We start from the raw sequence: 20,493 nt of genomic DNA, 5'->3' as shown, positions 1-20,493 counted from the left end.
TATCATTGTGACGATGCGAGCCTTCCTGAGAGGAGGCGATTCAGGGGTCCGTTTTACATTCCACTCTCAGTCCGAAGGCTTTCGCAGCATTACAAGTGCTAGTTGCTGATCAACTTTGCTGAGCTCGCTTGAAAGTTATTGATATAGCGCCCGAACACTTGAAGACTGCTCCCCAGCTCGTCCCCATCGTGATGAAACTTGGGCTCATCGGTTTTAAGATTTTCGAATATTCTGCTGCAGGTAAATTTAATATTGGAGAAGCTTGATGCTACTACTGGTGAAGTCTTGTCTTCCGTGACTAGTTTTAAGCTCACTGGCAGCGAACTTAAAGGCTGTAGTTCTACCCAAAATAAACCACACTTTAGTGAAGTTCCTGTACTAATTAGACCAATTTTTCTGTGACGGCGGTGGACGTCTGAGCTGATGCGTTGTAAAGCAATTCTTTCATCGACAAATGGAATTGAGTGTTTTGCAATTGAGCGTCGAATCGCCCCAGGGACCGTTGTATCCTTCTCCAGGTATGTGTTGTGGGTCACATTTTAGGAATCCCAGAAAACTGTGGCTATAACCATACCCATTAACAGAACAGCTTTTTTCTGAAAGGGTTCGCCCGGTAAAGGTCGATTATTTCTTGATCTCTGGAGTGTATTATCTGATCATTTCTGGTCGATAGTCATGAAATGAAGCAGAAACTCATTAGGATTCCGATGAACACTGCTGTGAAGTAGCCTCAAGATTGGGATTTTTATATGGAGTGAGCAACTGTGGGACTTATCGTGCCGACAGTTTTCTCTAGCAAAATATTTTAAGGTCGGTTTAGCTAACACCGGTTTTGAAGATGTTCACTCTCTGAGATATCTCCCGTTCTGTTAATCGGTGGTCAGCTAGAACCGGATCATGAATTTTTCTTAAGTTTTCTTCCGTGATAAATGTTTTCAGGACACTTGACCTTGGTTCGACATGCGACAACCTTGAAACTTTTAAACTTTTTTGGCTATCGGAAACAGGAGAATAAAAAGACAGTCGTGCCACAAAGTCCATGTAACAAACCAATCGATTTTGGCGATGTAAAAGGCTTCATTACTTCGCGTAAATTTTTTTTAAAGAAACTAGCATCATAATATCGTTGCCAGTATAACAATTTATTGAATCTGACCTAAAATTACACTAAAAATTGCCTCCTTAGAGGTGCAATGTTAACAAAATAATGGAAGTATGTGCTCTAAGCCACGGCAGTTTATAACCTGCAAGCTTTGCCTTGCTCTCTTTCTCTTTCAACTAATTCTGTTATAATCGTTTTACTTACTCTTAATGAAGGTATGACCCTCCATTAAGCATTACGCTATTTAAATCAGTAATTTATTCGATTTGAAGTCCGCCATTTTTGGTAATTGTCCATTGTGCGTATTCCTAGATATATGGGCCACTTCCCCATTACTTACTTATATACCATAAATTCCCCCGTCGCATCGCCCATAACACAGCAACGGCATTTGGCGTGCCGCATTTCTGAGGCAAGCATTCATCTCGCCATTCCGGCCAACAGTTAAGTGTGCACAGAGGAACCCTGCACCAGCACCGACTAGCGCCGAGCAGCGCCTGTCATTACTGTCATTGGCGGGCGTTGCATATTCTATGCAATTTGTCGTCATCGTCTTTGCCGGCGCGCTAGCTAAGTGCACATAAGCGACGCACATTTAAGATGCGCTTACGCCGAAGTGCCAGCTCTAACTACCGTTAGTCATCGTGGCACTTGTAATGCCGCACGGCGTGTTTGCTGTTTCTTGTTGGAGTGTGTGTGCTGTTGCAGCAGCAAAACTATTTACGCTTTTAAAATTTGGCTGCCACATTGCGTTAGATTAAGGAAAATGGAAGCGGCGTAACAGCTTCGGCAAGGGTGCCAGCTTCTCTAAACTGCAGCACTTACGACGGTTTTAGCAGTTTTACGCCTTTTTTTGTATGTGTGTGCGCGTGTTTGGCGATTACAAATACTTCAGCAACTTTTTTCGCTCTTGTTTTTTGTGTAGTTCTACGCGCCTTTTTCTTTGCTTTGGAAAGTTGCTTTCGCTTTGGTTTTGATGTTGGGGCCTGTGTGCTGCTCTTTGCTTCGTCTCCAGATCTGTGTGCCCCTCTGTGCGTTAGTGTGCTGCTGGAGATAACGTGTTGCTTACCATCGCAATATCAACGTGTATATAAGAAGTGAGATGCTTGAGGTGCGTTGTGTCAGTTTCTTTTTCGTCTGAGAGATTTCTTCTGTTCCCTTTGCAGTTTTTGAGGCATTAAAGCGCTGATTTGCGTAATTTTACGTTTAAGAAAGTTTTTACTACTTAGTGATCTGCTGCGAATAGTGCGAAATGCTCTCGCGAAGACACCTAAGCATACATATATATTTGCAAATAGAGACTTACATGTTATATATGCATTAGGGTGAACCAAAAATTAATCTATAGAATTCATGATAGCTAAATATTCAAATATTTGAATTTAAAAAAATTTCACTGAGGTATATTTTTTAGAAATTTCATGCTCTACAAGATGCGCTATGTAAAAATGTGTACCTTAAATAGTTAAAAAGTTACGGTATTTTTTAGGAAAACTGACTTTTTACTTGTGATTTATATGAGAAACTTTTAATACTCACCGACACCTTTTAAATTAAACTTAATGTTTTTCCTTACAAAAATATTTTTTTATACTCAAAACATGTAGTTGGAGACCTTATAAAATTATCGAGCTGAGTCGACTTCATACTGCATGTATTGAAAAGTCCGCAGACTGATGTATAGATGGCGCTACTAGAATTAAATCTATATGATTTTTAGTTAACCTTCAAAAAGCAAAGGTGAGGTTTTGCGTCGATACCTGACAACGGATGAAACATGGCTCCATCATTTATCTCCGATATCACAGAAGACAGTCATGCGAATAGACTACACACGAGGAACCCGCTGAAAAATGGCTGGCAAGGTTATGGCGTTTGTACTTGGGATATTTCATAGCGGTAATGGACCTTTTGAGAGGCGAAATTGGCGAAAAACGACCAATTTTGAAGAAAAAAAGTGCTGTTTCACCAAGACCATACACCTGTCACAAGCAAGTGGAAATGGTGGCAAAAATCAATGAATTTTTCTTCGAATTGCTTCCACATATTTTCCATAGCGGGCCCTCAGTGACTATTTGCTGTTTTTCTCGTTCAAAACTGTGGCTTATTTTGAAGCAATTGAAAAATTGTTCTAAAAAAATTATATCGAGAAGTTGGAGGTTAACTATAATTAGTGTATTACCCTTGAAGGGAAGTATGTTGAGTAGATCCCTATGTTCCCTTCGGTAAATGGCACACCGAAAAAAAGAGTGAGGAGAGCTAGCAATGCTTCATATTTGTGCAGGCAGATGTTCGGCACAACCTGTGGACATGGAGGACAGACGTACAGAAATCAACCTACCGGAAGCCCACGAAAAGTGTGCAGAGGCACGCTGGGAGCTCTGCATAATGGGAGCTTTAAGAGGAACTCCAACAGCGACTCTTGAACTGGTATTAATCCTGCAATCTATAGACTTCCTCGCTGAAGACCGTGCAGCAAAATCTGCGGGACGATTGCTAGAAAATTTACATATATGTAGAACCTTTGGGCATAGCTCGGTGTCTATATGACTCCACTTTTCAACTGAGAAAGTAGGTTCAAAGTAAGTAAGTAACTGGTCACTGTCTGGTAGCGACTTACGCTATACTGCGAGCGTAAACATCTGGAGTCTGTTAAAATTCGAGTCAAGCGCAGGTATGCTAAAGGATGATTGCTTCACTTGGATCTAGGTACTGAACTCCATCTAGTATTGCAAAGAAACAAAACTGCTCTATGCGTAGCTTATTGGCCTACCACATTAACTTAACCTAATCTTTTTTTCCTTGAACCTGACCATTTGGTGGAACAGCTGATATCGGACCACTATAGCATACAGTCTAAGTTAGCGACTGCTTCACACAATTTTCTGGATATTTCAAGACGTTTAATCTTTTGTTTAAGTTTGTGCCACGTTTGCGGTTACTTGTTTGGGCATTTTCAACGTTACAATGACTATTTCGGATTTAATGTTTCTCTCAGCTCATTTGACAATTGCTAGTCTCTACGTTAATTCTCTAAACCAAAAGGCGACCAGCAAGAAGTTAGGGAACCAAATTTTGATATCAATGCCAATTTTATATCCTTTTGTCATCGGACGCCCAGAAACCTTTTGTTACAGCAACTGACCATTTTGATTAGCAGTGAAAGAAGGAGATTTATCTTCTGGGAAGATTTAATTATGTTTGGTTAGTAGTAAAGAACTCTTAGTCTATTATATATGGTCCTTTGAGAAAGCAGATAGAAAATCCTATAGTTGATATTAATCTCAGCGAAAACGCTTTTGACTTAATGCAAATTTGCGTTGCTTTATCTAGTTGTCAAAAAGTATGAGATTTGAAGCAATTTGGACTTCTTCTGTCGTGACATTCGAGAAGAAAGTGGTAACTCTCGAGATCTTTTCAAAGCATTGACGGTAGACATAATGAAGTAACAAGCATTGACTCCTTCGTTTTTATTAAAGAATAGAGTGTAATGATACATTTGCCGGTATAAGCCGTCATTTTACGGCTCTCTTTCCCCAAGAAATTTTGAAGGCCTTAAATCATTATCGCGTTGTTTTAAAGTCAATTATATGGAATTAAGGTTTTCAAAACTTGTCTAATCTACTCTATCGGTTCGTAAAAATCAAATTTAAATAAAAGTAAATATTCAAAGGATCCCTACGTATCCACTGAGACTTAAATATCACACAACAATTTACATTATATAAAAAATTCACTCATCAAATTAAAAAAGAAATCCAAATGCACTTAGTGAACACCCATTTTCCACTGCAACATTGTGTTGCATGTTGCAGATATGTTTCGTTGGTTAGTTGAAGCGTGTAAAACTGTATGCTGTTATGTCAGGATGACTGTCTAGCTGTCAGACTGGCACACTAATAGACTGCGTGTTCGACTATGGTGGCAAGCTGACAGCCACTGGCGCTCCAGCTTGTAAGTTTTCATGCTGTTTAATACGTTTACTTAATTCTTTCACGATGCAACCCGCCCTAATATTTTGTCAGTAGCTAACACTTTGGGTTGCAAGTATGTTGTTGTAAATGATACATACACAAAAATGCTGTGCGTGTGTGTGTTGCTATAGGGTACAGTGGATACAAATGTATACTCAAGTTGGAAGTGTGTGCTCAGCGAGTATGCTCTTGATGTAAGTTGTGGCAAAGTCGATAGCAGTGCTCTGGGCGACACACACACTTGCAAAAGCATACTGCTTGCCATATAAATGTTGTGTTTGTTGTTGGCAACCCTTTAAATGCATTCTTCTGGTTTATGTATGTGTGTGTGTAGCGCATACTTAAATTCTATAGTTAGTGTGTGTTTAAATTGAAGCGAAAATGTTATTAAATTGGACATGAAGCGTTCTTCCAATGCAAAATGTGCAGCATCAGTAATACTTTAAACTAATATAAATATGGGCGTATAAAGTTATTTATAACTGGTGTAAATTCTTGGCTTAAGTAATTTAACATAATTGTTTTAATTAATTGTTGCGAAGCCAGTGTAATAACTGTGACTTCAGCAGCTCAGTTTATGAAAGTGATACGATATTAATTATGAAAATTTAATTTTCATTTTCATTCAATTGAAATTATACATTTGCAATGAAACTTGCTTTTAAATAATCAACGAAGTGGGCAGGCTCAAGAAACTAAATCTCCGTGAGTATAATTCGGAAGAGTAGCGGAGAGTGGACATACAACTGTGAAGGTTCATTAGAAGACTTAGTCAATGTGCACTTTTCTGGCTATAAGGATGCACTAAGTTCTTGCTATGAGGGGAATAGTGCGGTAAACTTTCCAAAATATATCATTACGGAGAATAAAAAAAAACAATGGGCAATGCGCTCCTTCGACTCATATACAAATACATCTCTCAATATGGACGGAATCATTCCAGCCACGCTGCAAAATCTGCTTTGCCTATTCTTGCCGTAGCTAAGGCACTTTTAAGGGGATGTCAGCAGTTCAGCTATGTAACGCAGTCATGGAGAGAGACTAGAGTAGGGGTTGCATTGAAAACAAATAGAAACAACTTAACCTTCTCGAAAGTGTTTCGGCTTAACTTCCTTTCTGCTGAATGCGTTAGAGAAAATCTTGAACATGTACATACATCAGCGTCGCAGCGCCTTCTGGAAGCTAGTCCAAAAACGCATATACAAAAGACAGATCAGTGGAGACTGCACCCCATGTACTGGTATTTAATATCGAATGGGCTTTTGATTATAAGGAATACCTATTTGGAGTGTTTTGCAAAATCAGTTCTGACTAGTAGCTAGAAAATAGGTGTTTATCCTGCTTATAACGGTGGACCAGAAGTCTTTTGAGCTCTAGAAGAAAAAGAGCAGAATGGAGCGACGATAGAATGACCAAGGGGTCGGTAAAGGTAATTCGCAGGATGGAGTGCTACATCCGCTCCTGGAAAATTAGTACAGAATAAATTGCAAAGAAACTCAGACGCTAAAGCTCCTAAGATAGTTGCATATTCAGAGGATATTGTCTTTTTAATACGGGGAGGGGTTTACTCACCTAGCAGTTTAACTAGTGCTAAACCTGCCACCTAAATACCTTTTTACTGAAAACTGCGCAACAAAATTAACGGTGTGGCTACCAGCTGCAAAATATTTTATATATAGAACCTTTGGTAGGTAATAGCGGTTTAGAAAGCACAGAAAAAACGAAGGACAGAGTTAGTGCGGGCATATACTGTCCAGAGATAGGCCTGAGGTAGCTTTTTAAGCTGCAATTGGAGTTCATAGATGTTCACCCAGTTATAGTTGGGAGGTATTTATGTATCTAGGTCTGACAGCTTTCAAATAGGGAGTCTTACTACGCCTGAGGGCACAAAAAGGGCTGAATCAAGGTGCCGTGTCAAGGATCAACCTTGGCCAAATCAACAAAAGCAAGAAAAATAAATTAAAGGAGTACGAATCTCCTGGAAAAATTCTGAAGGAAACAAGTTCTACCGAGAAGAGGCCAGCGTAAAGAGCTCGGAAACAACGAGCATAGGATAGAAGCGGAGCTTAGTCTAGGGCCCTATCACAGGAACTGAAGTTAAGCCTAGCTTCAGGAAGGTAACAAACTAAAACTTTTGCTGCTAGTAGTAAGTCTTCCAGGGAATGGCCTATTCTTAAGGTCGATGACCACACGAAAGAAAGGTATGCGGGAATGTGTCGAGCTGCCTATCTGCTGAGGTAGCAGCTGGTACCAGGGCCAGATCACAATGATAGCATTGCTAACGAGAGATCGGTACAGCTTTATAAGGCCATGGGTTGAAGAGTAGATCTGAAGCCAAGCTGCTAGGAATCGACGATAAAAATATCCCATCGAGACCAAGGTATAAGGTCTTGATCCCGACCACACTATTGCAACCGGTCCATACAATGTAGCTTAATTAAAGTCTACAACTCAAATTTGCCAACTGAGGGTTTTTGGAGAACCACGTAGCAGAATCTAGTGTAGACTAAGAAAGCAAGAATGCAAATTTTGCTGCTACTAACGAAATAATATATAGAACCGCTAGCAGAAAGTGGCTGCATACTATCCAACATCGGCAAATGGCATGACTGAAGTCGAGGAAGATCCCATAGAGTCCTCGAGTGACGTCGAGAACATTGAGAAAATTGAGTGTTCTTCGGGGTCTGAGGTTCTAGACAAACTAAATTATATACTATATGTATGGTTCTGGCTACTTGTAGATATTTAAATATAAACATGTCATAAATATATCTGAGTCTCAAAGGAGTCAGTGTCTAAGACAATTGCCAAACAGACAAATGTGGTATGATTAAAATATGTGCCAAACAAGTCTTCATCAAAGATCAAAAGGAATGATATAAGCACTCTAGGAGTGCTAACAGTTCATTGTCTACTGCAAACACCATGCAAAGCCTACTGTAGGAACTGTTAGGTGGAAGAATAAGAGAAGAGTATAAGATATTTTATATGTTATTGAAAACTTTGTAAAGGAGAAGAACTGCAACCAGCGAACGAGGGTTTCTTGACGATATTTCGGATAACACACTTTTTTTGTTACTGAGGAACTTCATCAGGAGCACAGGGTGGTTAAGGGAGAACATAATAGAGTGAGGGGATTTTACTCGGAGTTGTTTCACAACGGGCATTGTAGAGGCCTAGGTGCGTTGTCAGACATCCAATGTATGAAGCTAAAGATATCTGATATCTTAAATATTGGCATAATATTCATCATTAAACTCTACTCAATATATGCGTATTCTGTTCTCGAATCGCAAATGCATACTCTGGAAGTGCTCTGAGTTTTTGAGGTAATGCAAAAGGATTCAAAGAAACTTGGGGTTCAATAAATAGAGAACTATCGCTGCTGCGATTGTCATCCTTATAAAGAAGGTCTGAAAAAACGCTGATATCTTAACATAGATACATCTCCAAACCATTAGATAGCGAGAGCAATAATGACAAGAGTAGCAGGTAAGAAAATGCTGTGGAATTATTTATATTTTGTAATTGGATATGCTCATCTGCTCTCATGCTACATTTTCCCAAAAAATTTTAAAGTAGAAATTTTAAAAATATGATTGTAGTTACATCCCGTCAAAATATAATTTTCGTCGGATTATATTTAATATTTATAAACTCTCTAGAGCATAGAGCTCATAACAATTTACACAGACTCTTTCTCTACCACGAAAACAATTAGCTATTAAGGCAAGGCCTACAGTGCGACGCTATGCAAATGGTTTTGTCACACATTTCCATAATAAAAGCCTAATCCTTAATGTGTCTGCATTTTCCTGAGCTTAAAATGAAATGGCAAAAGGAAATAACAAAGAGCTGGCCTACATTAAGGCGAGCATTGTAGCTATGATTATCTACAATGGACCATGACTAAAAGCGACCTTCGAAGCCTGCACCAATTTGCGTGCGAAATCCCCCAGAAACTGTTTGTGTATGGCTGTTGACATGTTAAGCGAAAGCCACTTGGTTAATACACCAACACACACACATATTTCTCACAAGCCAGTGCGCGTGTGTGTGGCATTTTTACATAAGTAAACAAGGTGGCGTTGAAAAGCCAGCGCCGCTACGTGGAAGCGCACTTAATGCATGGCAAATTATTATTTCAACAATTTCACACGTACTTTCTATTAAAATATAATCCACCCGTTAAGTATGGAAGGCAACGCGCACACATTCACCTTTTCGCGTGAGTAACGACATGCGTTGCGTATACGCACTGTTGGCGCTGGGGGCGCCAGCAAGGAAATTGCCGCCAACGCTGCAGAAATGGTAATTATTAATGTCTGACGCGGTCACCGCGCCTATGTGTGGCGTAAAGCGGTGTTTTATGGCGGCGGCAGTGCGTGCCTTTGCAGCAAATCTCAGGTTACAACCACTTAAGTGCTTTGGCTTATGCGACGCGTTGGCTTTTACACAGCGCAAGTTGCTCGCGGTAAATACATATATTGAGTGGGCCGAAATGTGAATAAATATTTGTTTATGTTTGCATGCATGTATGTGTGTGGGTGGGTTTTTGAGGTGCCTCACTTTCAGCTTTGTTGTTGTTTTGCTACCTGCCCTGCTTGATATATTTATTTGCCATGAGTAATAGGCTGGCGCGTTGGTGAGCGCTGTAGCAACTTTACCAGCGAAGGCCGCACGCTCACCTTGTGGCAGCACGACGCGCAGTTCGAGGTTGTTATAAAATAATTTCACTGTTGTGTACTTTGTGAAATTTAATTACGCACGTACGTATAACAAAGCCAACGGGGGCAAAAGCCAGGGCAGTGGCACACAACTCAAATTCCTAAATAATGCTTTTCCGTTAGGTAACAAGCGCAGCCAAGTAAGCGCGCGTGGCTTTGCGGTAATGAAATTCGTTCTAATTTAAATAGATGCGCCGAAAATGTTGCATGGCCACACACACTGACGCACACACAAACAACGCGCGCGCGCCCTCCTCCGCCGCTTGCCGCGTTGGCATAAGCTACTGCGGCATTAATAAATATGAACTCGTGCACGCAAAATATGCGATTTTTCACTTGGTGTGCTGTCGCGCACATAAATTTCGCGTAAGTGTTGCCAGCATGGAAAATTATGCATTTGAATTAGCGCTAATTTCCATTACGCACACTAAATGCACTGCCAGCCTCATTCGTTTAAGTGCGCGCATTTATCATGCCGCCTATATTTACGGTTATATATCGGGTAGCTGCCTATAGCGTTGACCTTTTGCGCACAGCTATCTATAACGGCATAGTTGTCACGTCGCTTTTGCATAAAATTTGCGCGAGTAAATTTGTTTCGTCGGAATTTTAAATACATATTTGTCGTTGTAATTTGTGTTGGTGGCACGTGCGCTTGGCTGTGCTGCTGCAGCATGGTGGCAATTAGTTAGCTTTGAACCGTTGCGCCGTTAGTTGCGCACTGGTTTTAGTAGTAGTATTCTCAATGGTTATTTACTTACCGTTATTTTCAGTCTCGCTATGGGCGGCGACTCCAGGGACTCGAGTATTGCTGTGGCACTATTGTAATTGCCCACGAGTAGACAGTACTGCGCGACGCCACTCCACAGTTCCACCGTTTTACTGCGATCACGTATGCCGATACACTGTGAGAAAGTAGAGAGAGAGAGAGAAAGAGATTGTTTGGTTAGTTATTTTGACAAAAGTTTATTAGTTTTAGTAGTAATCATATTTTTTTTAGATGTTATTGACCACTGAATGTCTGAACTAAAAAAAATTTACAAAAATTCTTCAAGACCAATTTTATACTGTAGTTTGAAAAAATAATGATGAGATTTTGCAGCAAGTGCTAGAACTAAAAAAAAAAGCAGACGAATATGTTTCAAGGCCCACTTTATTTAGATTAAGTAAGGTTAGAGTGCTGATCAAAGATCGCACACGGAATACTATATTTAGTCCTTTGTGAAGCCATAGAAGAGATGAATTCCTTTGTTCGAACCTATAACTTAGCAAACCACCTAGAGCCAATACACAATTGCACAGGCGTTTAATTTCCATTCCCGCCTCTCCGTGGAATGTCTGAAGCCTTGACCTCCCAAACGCGGGACAGTCAAGAAGGAAGTGTTGAGTTGTTTCCGCGTCATATTCTTCCATATAGCTTCTGCACATGTCATCTAGTAGGATTACCAGCCTTATTGCGTGGACGCCAATAGGGCAATGATCTGCTAAAAGCTGCAAAACTAGGGAGAGGCTAGCCTTACTGAGATCGAAGAAGTAACTAGATCTCTTGCGAGCGATCTTCAGCCAAAAGCCTTTTTCGACAGCGCATGGTGGCGCAGTGGTGGCCAAGATTCCGCGAAGTCCAACTATCTAGTAGTAGAACACAAGAGGATACCGAAGCACTGGCACACTCTCATTCTACCGATAGCGGTTGTAGGGTGCCTTTATTGTTAGATCAGTTGGCTTTACAGTTACCTGCGATTCCGCTGTGGCCTGGCACCCATACCAGTCTTATCACAAATACACTCGGTACTATTGATAGTGATGTTATGCACTCATTGACCAGCCCTGAACCCAATGTCAATGAGTTCAAGGCTAGTATCGTCGCTGTTATCTGAGTGTATGGTCACTTCTCTGAAGAAGGTTACACTCCGGATCCGGATAGCAATAAATCACCTGCTATCTTAATGGAAGAAACTGCAATAGTCAGGAAGTCTGATGATGATGGAGTTGATTGAGAGCTCATGACAGTCAACCCTTCCCCCAATCTTCCCGCCAAGCTTTGACCCATCTGTACAGAAGCTCACTGTCCCTCTCTTCCAACAACTTCTCAGAAATCACAACTCCCTCGCCGGTATATGTATAGATAATGAGCCGCCAGAGTTCGGTTTGGCGACTCCATGATCCAAGTGATCCGGTATGAAGTCAAAGTGAGTGAGGATTTCCGAGTGTTCAGACACGTGTTCTTTTAGGAACCCAGACTCTCTGAGTCTGATATCAATTTTCGCAGCCATACACCTTCCGACGATGTCTACGTGCACTATTTGCAAGATGGTGTTAAGTGCTTTGGTTGGAATGGACCTGAGTGCGCCACATATGCTAATGAGCGCCACCCGTTGAACGCTCTCGAGTTTCTTTGCAAGTGTGGTCTTTTCTAGAGCCCTCTACCACATAAAGACTCCCCAGAAGGTAATGGGGTTGATTAGGTGTCGTAGAGCCAGAAGATCACTTTCGGTGAGAGACCACAACTTTTGTCAATGGCCTCTCTACAGCACTACAAAGCAATCGATGTTTGTATTGCTCTCTTTTTCATATTCAGCTTCCTATCCAAACATACGTATGAAGGAGAGCCAAAATGAAAAGGCGAAATATCCGATATTTGGGATCCGTAAAAAACACCCCAACAAAAAGAAGAAGGCAGCCTTGGATGAGAGGTTTCCTACTCTAATAAAAAAGAAGAATATTCCTTCGGTGAAGAACTTCTGTATTTCTGATAGTGTATTCCAACATCTGATAATCCGTGATAATATTTTGTAAGCATAAAGACCAAGAGTTAAGCAAATAAGATGACAGTGACAATTTGGAGGAGATAGGACCAACTTAATGACAATTAATCAATCCTTTTCATGCTTCAAAAAGAAAAACATTGCATTCTTATGAATCTCAGAATATATGTGTTCAAAAATTGCCAAAAATCTAGTTAAGCTTTATTTCTTGTGACCTATATCTAGGTCAATTTTCAGTATACTAAAATATTCATCTAACTTTCATATGTATGTAATTCAATATCCAATTACTTCCATTGCTTTTTCACAAATTATATAAATTATAGTTAAATTTGAATTTGATCAATTATTTTGCAAGTGTTTGCCCTAAGGCTTCCATGAAGTCACTGCGTTAGTGCTGTGCTTGAGAATTCACTAAGTTCGTATTTTGATATATATTTGGTGTATGGCCGGCGAACCTTTATTGCCCTTACTAGTTGGTATTACTTTCACTAATTGGGATTGTGGTTATTAGTTGGGGTGACGTATAAATTGCCTGCGCTTGTGCCACACCAACCCCAACTCAAGCAGATATGTATGTCATTGGTGGCACCAGGGTGCAAATAGCTTAATTACTGCAGTGCCTTCAAAACTGCCAATGCTCTCATTACCGAGCGATGCCAGCAGAATTGATTTAGGTCCGAATGTAAGAACATATGCACATAAATTGCTAGTTTGTATATCATCGCTGGACTAGGCCGTTACGTGACTGTGAGTTTGTCATAGTTAGCTGTGTATGTACACAAGTACTAGCACATAGCTTTGCACTTAAGTGTTCACACTCACAGCAAATGGCTAGCGAATTGTTATGCAATATTCAGGTCTGACTATCTGCTCGAGGCATTTCAAATGATTTGCAAATTTGGCTGTATTGATTTCTCAATTTGTTTTACAGCGCATTCCAACTCAATTTGGCTTATTTGTTTGTATACGCGTCTTAGAAGGACAGTGCAAACATATTTACATTCGTGGATATATACTGTTATATAGAACTAATATATATATACATATTCGTTAATATTTGCCTGCTGCTGCTGTTCATTTGGGCAAATTTAGCAAGCCGAAGCGATGTAAATACTTGTATAAGCTTTAGAATTGGGTTGAAGACGGCACTGGTTCAGGTAGTTGGTTAGTCACTACTTTGTTCTCTCATTATTAGAATATATATATTGAATGAATAATTAATTTATTATTTTATATGGTCGTACCAAGCTGATACTATAATATATAAAATACCATGTCGAGTTCGCTCTAAGGGCTCTTGAAAAGTTCCAGGAAGATTCTACGTTTTCTTGTTCAGCGATGAGGCCTATTTGTGGCTCAATAGGCATATAAAAAAGCAAAGTTTCCGTATTTAAGACGAAGAGAAATCTGAGGGGATTCAAGAGCTGTCATTTCATCCAAAAAAAAACCCAATGTTCTCAGCAACAAGACGGTGCCACTTCTTACACATCGAATCAATCAATGGATTTATTGAGAGAATACCTCGGTGAGCAGTTAATTTCATGTTTTGATCGCAATATCTATGGCATCACACTGGTAGACTTTTTCCTGTGGGGATTTGTAAAGTATAAAGTCTATGCAGACAATCCCATTTTGATTCAGGCCTTGTCATTTGTCAGTTATGAGCCGAAGCTTTTGAGTTATATTTTATTTATATGAGAACTGGCCGACCAAAATCAAGTTCTTGTATGGATTTTTTTATTTGACAAGATATCTCTACAAACTTTGACTTGGATTATTGTTAAAGATGGCCCACAAAAATCCTCTAATGTATCAAAAGCCATAGCTTTTGTAGTGGCCTTAAGCTGCCTGGGGTTGGCTGAGGCATGAAATTGCATTCATCAACTTATGGTGGACTGCTTTATATCTTCTTCTTCTTTATTGGCGTAGACATCGCCTTCACGGTTATAGCCAAGTTTATAACAGCGCACCAGTCTTTCTTCTTTTTCACTGTTTGGTGCTATTTGGAGATTCCAAGTGGCGCCGGGTCCTTCTCCACCTGGTCTTTCCAACGAAGTGTTGACCTTACTCTTCCTCTGCTTCTCATGGGGGTACTGCCACGAATACTCTGGGAGCTGGAGTGTTTTTATCAGAACAGACGACATGACTTAGCCAGCGTAGCTGCTGGAATGCTTTATATGCAACCTCATTAAGAGGTGGATGGGGGAATATAACAGTCATGGGAAATGAGGTATCAGGCGGTGGGTATAAAACGCAGGGAGTAGAGACCATCGCAGTCAAAACTCAAATGGAGATCAATAAAGAGGCAAAATGAAGAAAGAAACGGCAAAAGAAGAAGAGCTTCTGCGTTTTCCAGGCTGGACACCGGGGTTTCTAACTCAGGAATCAAGAGAAAGCCCAGGAAGGAGGCAAGCAAGAAAGGACTGAAGGCTAAAACGCGATACATGACGGAAGTCGGAATATATAGCCGACTCGAGGTCAAGTCTGATTAAAGGAGGAAGGCATAAAGCCTTTGTTTTGGGCCAGAAAGGAGATGAAAAAACGATTGGGCAGATTTCGCATACAAAATTGGTACAGTGCTTCGGATCCAGTACTTGCGAATCGCAAAAGGCAGTACTCCGCTTGAAAAAGGTAACGTTCGACAGAGAGAGAAACGAAGATATCCTTACTAAAGAGAAAAGACATGGACCTAACGGGGAAGCTGAACTTCAAGCGCGCGGACGGCAAACCGACAACGTCCAATGTAGCGAATACTAGCTTCCGCGGAAACGATACCTGTTCGTGGCGCTTATAGACCGCAATAATCTGCTGAGACAGATGTCGCAGCAAGGGTGGAAAATAGTGGAGTTGAAGCGCTCTCATTGAGGTCTCAGGAGCAAACGCAACCATATGGTCATTTGATAGTTCCGGATGGTTAATGGTTTAGCGGAGTCAAGATTCTGAAATCGAGGGTATGTTAAAGAGAGAGCGAACAAAAGGTACCCTTGGAAAAGAGAAAGTAATGGGACCTAACGGAGAAGCTGAACGTAAGCGCGGACGACCTAAAGACCGCACTAAACTGCTGAGACAGATGTCGCAGGAGGAAAATAGTGAAGATGAAGCTATCGGAAGCTCTCTCATCGAGGTCTCATAGGAAAGCACACTCATTTGATAGTACAGGATGGTTTAGTGAAGGCAAAACCCTGAAATCGAAGGATGACCTGAGTTTAATTTGCATTTCATCAAGCGCTAGTACATGATTTTTCTTCTGTGTGCTGCCTCACTTTAATTCCACTTCCTTTAATGAAGAGGAAAAACCAATAAAAAGTGCTGAAAGCACTGGCTTCCTCATTGAATTATTTTGTAGTTAAGCGGACAAGTGACATATTTTATACATCAGGAAACACAAACACATGCATACTTTCAACTTGCTGCCTCATTTCAGCTTAAAGGATATTAAGTAGCTAAGTTTCGCACTACATGCATATATTTATATACATATTTGTGTGTGTGCGCGTACAAAATATTTATGTGAAGAGACGGAGTATTTTTGCTACAGCGATGAGTAAACACGGCGCAAAAAAGATGCGAGCAGGTTGAATCTACCGGCTACGGAGCATGAATCACAGACTACAGACTTCCAACTGCTTTCCCATTGCTTATCGCCACAATTGTTTGTGTGTGTGCCTGTCTGTATGTGACTAAAGTGAGAAGCGCGCGTGTGTGTTCGTCTGTAAGCGCGCATGTAGTACTCAGATTTAATTAAATTTTCCATTACAACAAGGCCAGTAGCAGAATATGAAATGTTTAATGTGGTACTAGGGCAGACAAATAGGGTTATACGCTAAAGTAATGGCAGCGTGTGTGTTATACATATGTTGCAAGAAGCATCAGTAGCGCTGGCGCGGACTGAGGCGAGAAGCTGCTGAAGTGCGGTAATGAGAGCCGAATGTGCAATGAGAAAGAGCATGTGTTGCATGACAGGCATATGCATTGCCTAGCTTGTGGCGCTTGTGGCATGTTGCAAGCAGCCAACTGACCGAATTTATGACTTGAATTGCAGCAGTGAATTGCGATTGTGAAGTGGTGTTGATGTGATTTAAATTTCATGAAAATGAAAATTACATAGCGCCGAAAATGAAGCGAGTGCAAGGAATGGCAAGTAGATTGGCGGCAAGGCGTTGTTGATAGCTTGAAATCGCCAGCTGCTAAGCGTTGACGGTGAGTGGCTTTTAAATATATAAATTTGTGAATAAAGGCGGTTTTGATGATTGAGTTTTTGGAAAATGGGTGAGGTAACTATTTCATGCACAACTGAGGCTACTCGCGGAGCTGTTGCTGGCAGGTTGAAGCTTTAGACTATGTCTTGGCTGATATTTAAGGTTAATGTTAAGACAGTTGGTGCTTTACTTTCGCATATTTCTATTCTTGATATGTTTATGAAGAAACTTCTGAGAGTTGTTGACAATAAAATTATATATTATATATTGATTGCCTTTGAGAAGAAAATAGTTAAATAATAGTTATTTAGCCTTCCATATATGTATGTATGTTTAAATTCCCGTTCATCCACAGCAGTCAAACATTGATCTCTACAGCTCTTAAGCGTGGTTTATATTTGTATGTGTAAATATTTTCAATCCAACAGTGCCTTCGTTGCCATCAACACATTGATGTCGTCGTAAATTCTACTCTTCCGCCATGTTAAGCCCATTCATCAGCTACAACAGCACGGAAATTGTAGAAACAGTTAATTTACCTGTATTCCCAATTGATTCTGTTTGCACTCACGTGCACAATCAGACCTGCTCCTATAAGCATGCTACAATACAAGTATGTGTCCTCACCACACCACACATTCACTTATGTAAATGTGCGACCACACACGCGGCTGTGGAAGGAATTTGTGGCTTGTGTGTGTTGATCCCGAAATCTTTTGTATTTTTTGTGCTGTCCTAATTTCAGTTTAAAAAAGCTCAAAATATTTGAGATTTTCTGGGTATTTAGGAAAAAATCAATTTAAATTCAGAAAAAGTAAAGAAAATTTTTCTCGATTTCGTTCTATAATTAGACCCCCAGTCCTTCAGTTTTTGAGAAATTAATTTGATATATTGCATACGCCTGTTTCTCATCAATAAGCTATTTATTTGTCGGAATCGCTGATATCGTACTATTATAAAACATAGCTGCCATATAAACTGTTCGGTCGAAATTAAGCCCTTGTATGGAAAACTTTTTTATTTGGAAAGATATTTGAATGAAATTTGGCATGAGCTATTATCTATAGTAATGATGTAACCTCAGAGGAAATTGTTTAGATTGGATCACTGTAGCATATAGCTGCCATACAAACTGAACGATCGAAATCAAGTGCTTGTATGGAAAACTTTTTTATTTGAAGAGATGTCTTCACGAAATTTAACTCAGATTATCGCTTAAAGCAACCGTATAATCTCTGAAGATATTATTCAAATCGGGATAATATAGCGTATAGCTGTCATACAAACTGATCGGTCAAAATTAGGTTCTTGTAAGAAAAACTTTTTTATTTGTCAAGGTAGCTACATGAAAGTTGGCGTCTATTATTATCTAATAAAGCCTTATAATCTCAAAATAAATAATTCAGTGCGAACCACTATAGCATATAGCTGCCATACAAACTGATCGGTCAAAATCAAGTCCTTGTATGGAAAACTTTTTTATTTGATAAGACATCTTCACGAAATTTGGTACACAATTTTGTATCATACAAAGCTATAATCTCTAAAGAAATTGTTCAGATCGAACCAATATAACATATAGCTGCCATACAAACTGACCGAAAAAAGTTCTTTCAAGGAATCATTTGTATTTGTGAAAAGTGTTATAGCTTCCTTAATGCATTTTCTAGCTTTTTATTAATCACATTTTTCATATTTGTATTATTATTTATTCAAATTATATATTTATAGTTAATTTCGGATATCGAATTTCGCAAAATTTTTTAGAAAAATATTTTTCCCTCAAAACAACAGTTAAAAACCATTTAGTTCAAGCTAACAACTTCAATCTCTGCTTAACATAAAATCAACCGTTAATCTGTAATCCCGTAATACTGATTTTAGTGAAAAATTCACAAACATGTTAGCAACACTAGCAAGCCCTCTACGGCTTTACGCCATTTGTAACAGTCATGTGACTTACCTGTAATATTTCATTGCATACGAAGAGGCGCAGACGTGCCGACCAATCCAGGTAGGTTTCCAAATTGCACGTTTTCTTCGGATCCTGGACACCGGGTGGACCGCCGGACGTGCTCGGTTGGTCCCACTTTTTCTGCACAACAAGGAAGAGATAAAAAGAAGAAGAAAAAGAGTAAGACAAGGCATGAAAATTTATGAACACACACACATGTATGTATATATACACATATAGATAGTATTGCGGCGAGTAAGTGCAAGCAGCGGTACATATGAGATAATGGCAGTGAACACAATGAGAAGAAGAATTGCTAATAAGTTTATTTTACACGCTCTCTGACTCGGCTGCAGAGCTGACCAAGGAAGCCAATGTCGCTGCTGAATCGCACTTGAACTCCACACACGGATTTACACACACACACACAAATTCTTTCATGCAAGCAGCCACAGGCACGGCTTTGGACGGCACGGCAAACAGCAAAAGCTGCCTTTCATTACGAATTGGCGGTCTCACCTTTTACCTTTGTTTGCGCGCCGCTCCACGCTGTGTGTGTGTGTGCGTGTGTGAATTTAAATGAAGTGGCAACGAACGGTAATAAATTTGTAATTCTTTTAATTAAAAAGTGCATTGGGACAGATCTTTTGCATTGCGAAAGCAGGCCGTCACTTTAATCAGATTACAAGCGAATACAAAAATATAAAATGTAAATAAGTAAGCACAAGCAATGCACGCAAACATACACACACAGTCAAACAAACACAAGAGTACACATATACATATGTAAGTGCAAACCAAGGTAAATACGAGCGACAGCAAACTCAAAGCTCGACAGCAGCAGTCAGGCCCAAATGCATTTCTGATTACATGCGAATTACGTAAGCAGTCTTAAATTTGCCCTGCCGCTTTTAATTAAATTTGGTTTGCACCAGGTCACGAACACACACACACATATACACGCATGTATACACAGACGAATTTGTTGCCAACTGGCTAAGAGATGAAAGATCTAAAAGAGTTATTAATTGCGTTTGCGTCAAAGGTGTGTGTGTGTTCAGACATATGTATGTGTGTATTGAGGGGCATTTACAAGCACAGATACATGGTAAGCAGCTTGCAACCGGATACGGCAAAGAAGCTTACACAGTATTGGGTTATCCACACACGAAAGGTGCACTGGCAACTGTATTAAAGTAGGTCTCTTGCAAATGTACTGAAAACTATTGGGTTATTCGAAAAATATGTAATACAAAATTAAATTTTTTCTCTGAAAAAAAAAAAAATTATGAAAAATTGTTAACTGACAAATTAAAGAATTTTTATACAAGAACTGTAGTTTGATTGGCGAGTTGTATGGTAGCTGTATCCTATAGTAGTTTGATCTTAAAAGTTTCTACCAGAGATTATAGCGATGACTTGGATTATAACCTCTGCCAAATTTCTTGAAGATATCTCGTCAAATGAAAAAGTTTTTCATACAAGTGTTTAATACTGATCGCATAGTTTGTATGACAGCTATATGCTATAGTTAACCGATGTGAACAATACTGTGGAATTTCGCGCCATTGGCTTCGAAAATAACTCACATCGAATTTCGTGAAGATATAACAACAAATGAAAAAGTTTTCCATACAAGCACTGGATCTCGATCGTGTATGGACACAGTTTTCTTGGCACTCAGTTTGTTTCTATTCATAAAAAACTCAAGTTTATTTCACTAACAACTTTTTGACCACCTCTGTGGCACTCTTTACTCAACAATTCTC

At 39.8% G+C, this 20,493-nt stretch overlaps 1 protein-coding gene across 1 annotated transcript in view; it reads right to left on the bottom strand.

Moving 5' to 3' along the window:
* LOC105231249 (uncharacterized) overlaps positions 1-20,493 on the bottom strand; it is a 215,760-nt gene that overhangs the window by 131,464 nt on the left and 63,803 nt on the right. The window contains exons 7-8 of the mRNA XM_049460970.1: positions 18,734-18,865; positions 10,565-10,708 (exon numbers count right to left, since the gene is read on the bottom strand). Of these exons, the coding sequence (XP_049316927.1) occupies positions 10,565-10,708; positions 18,734-18,865 (276 nt within the window). The remainder of the gene's footprint in view (positions 1-10,564; positions 10,709-18,733; positions 18,866-20,493) is intronic.

Source organism: Bactrocera dorsalis, chromosome 1, assembly GCF_023373825.1.
Source record: "Bactrocera dorsalis isolate Fly_Bdor chromosome 1, ASM2337382v1, whole genome shotgun sequence".
Lineage (NCBI taxonomy): Eukaryota > Metazoa > Arthropoda > Insecta > Diptera > Tephritidae > Bactrocera > Bactrocera dorsalis.
This window is presented reverse-complemented; position numbering and strand designations above follow the sequence as displayed.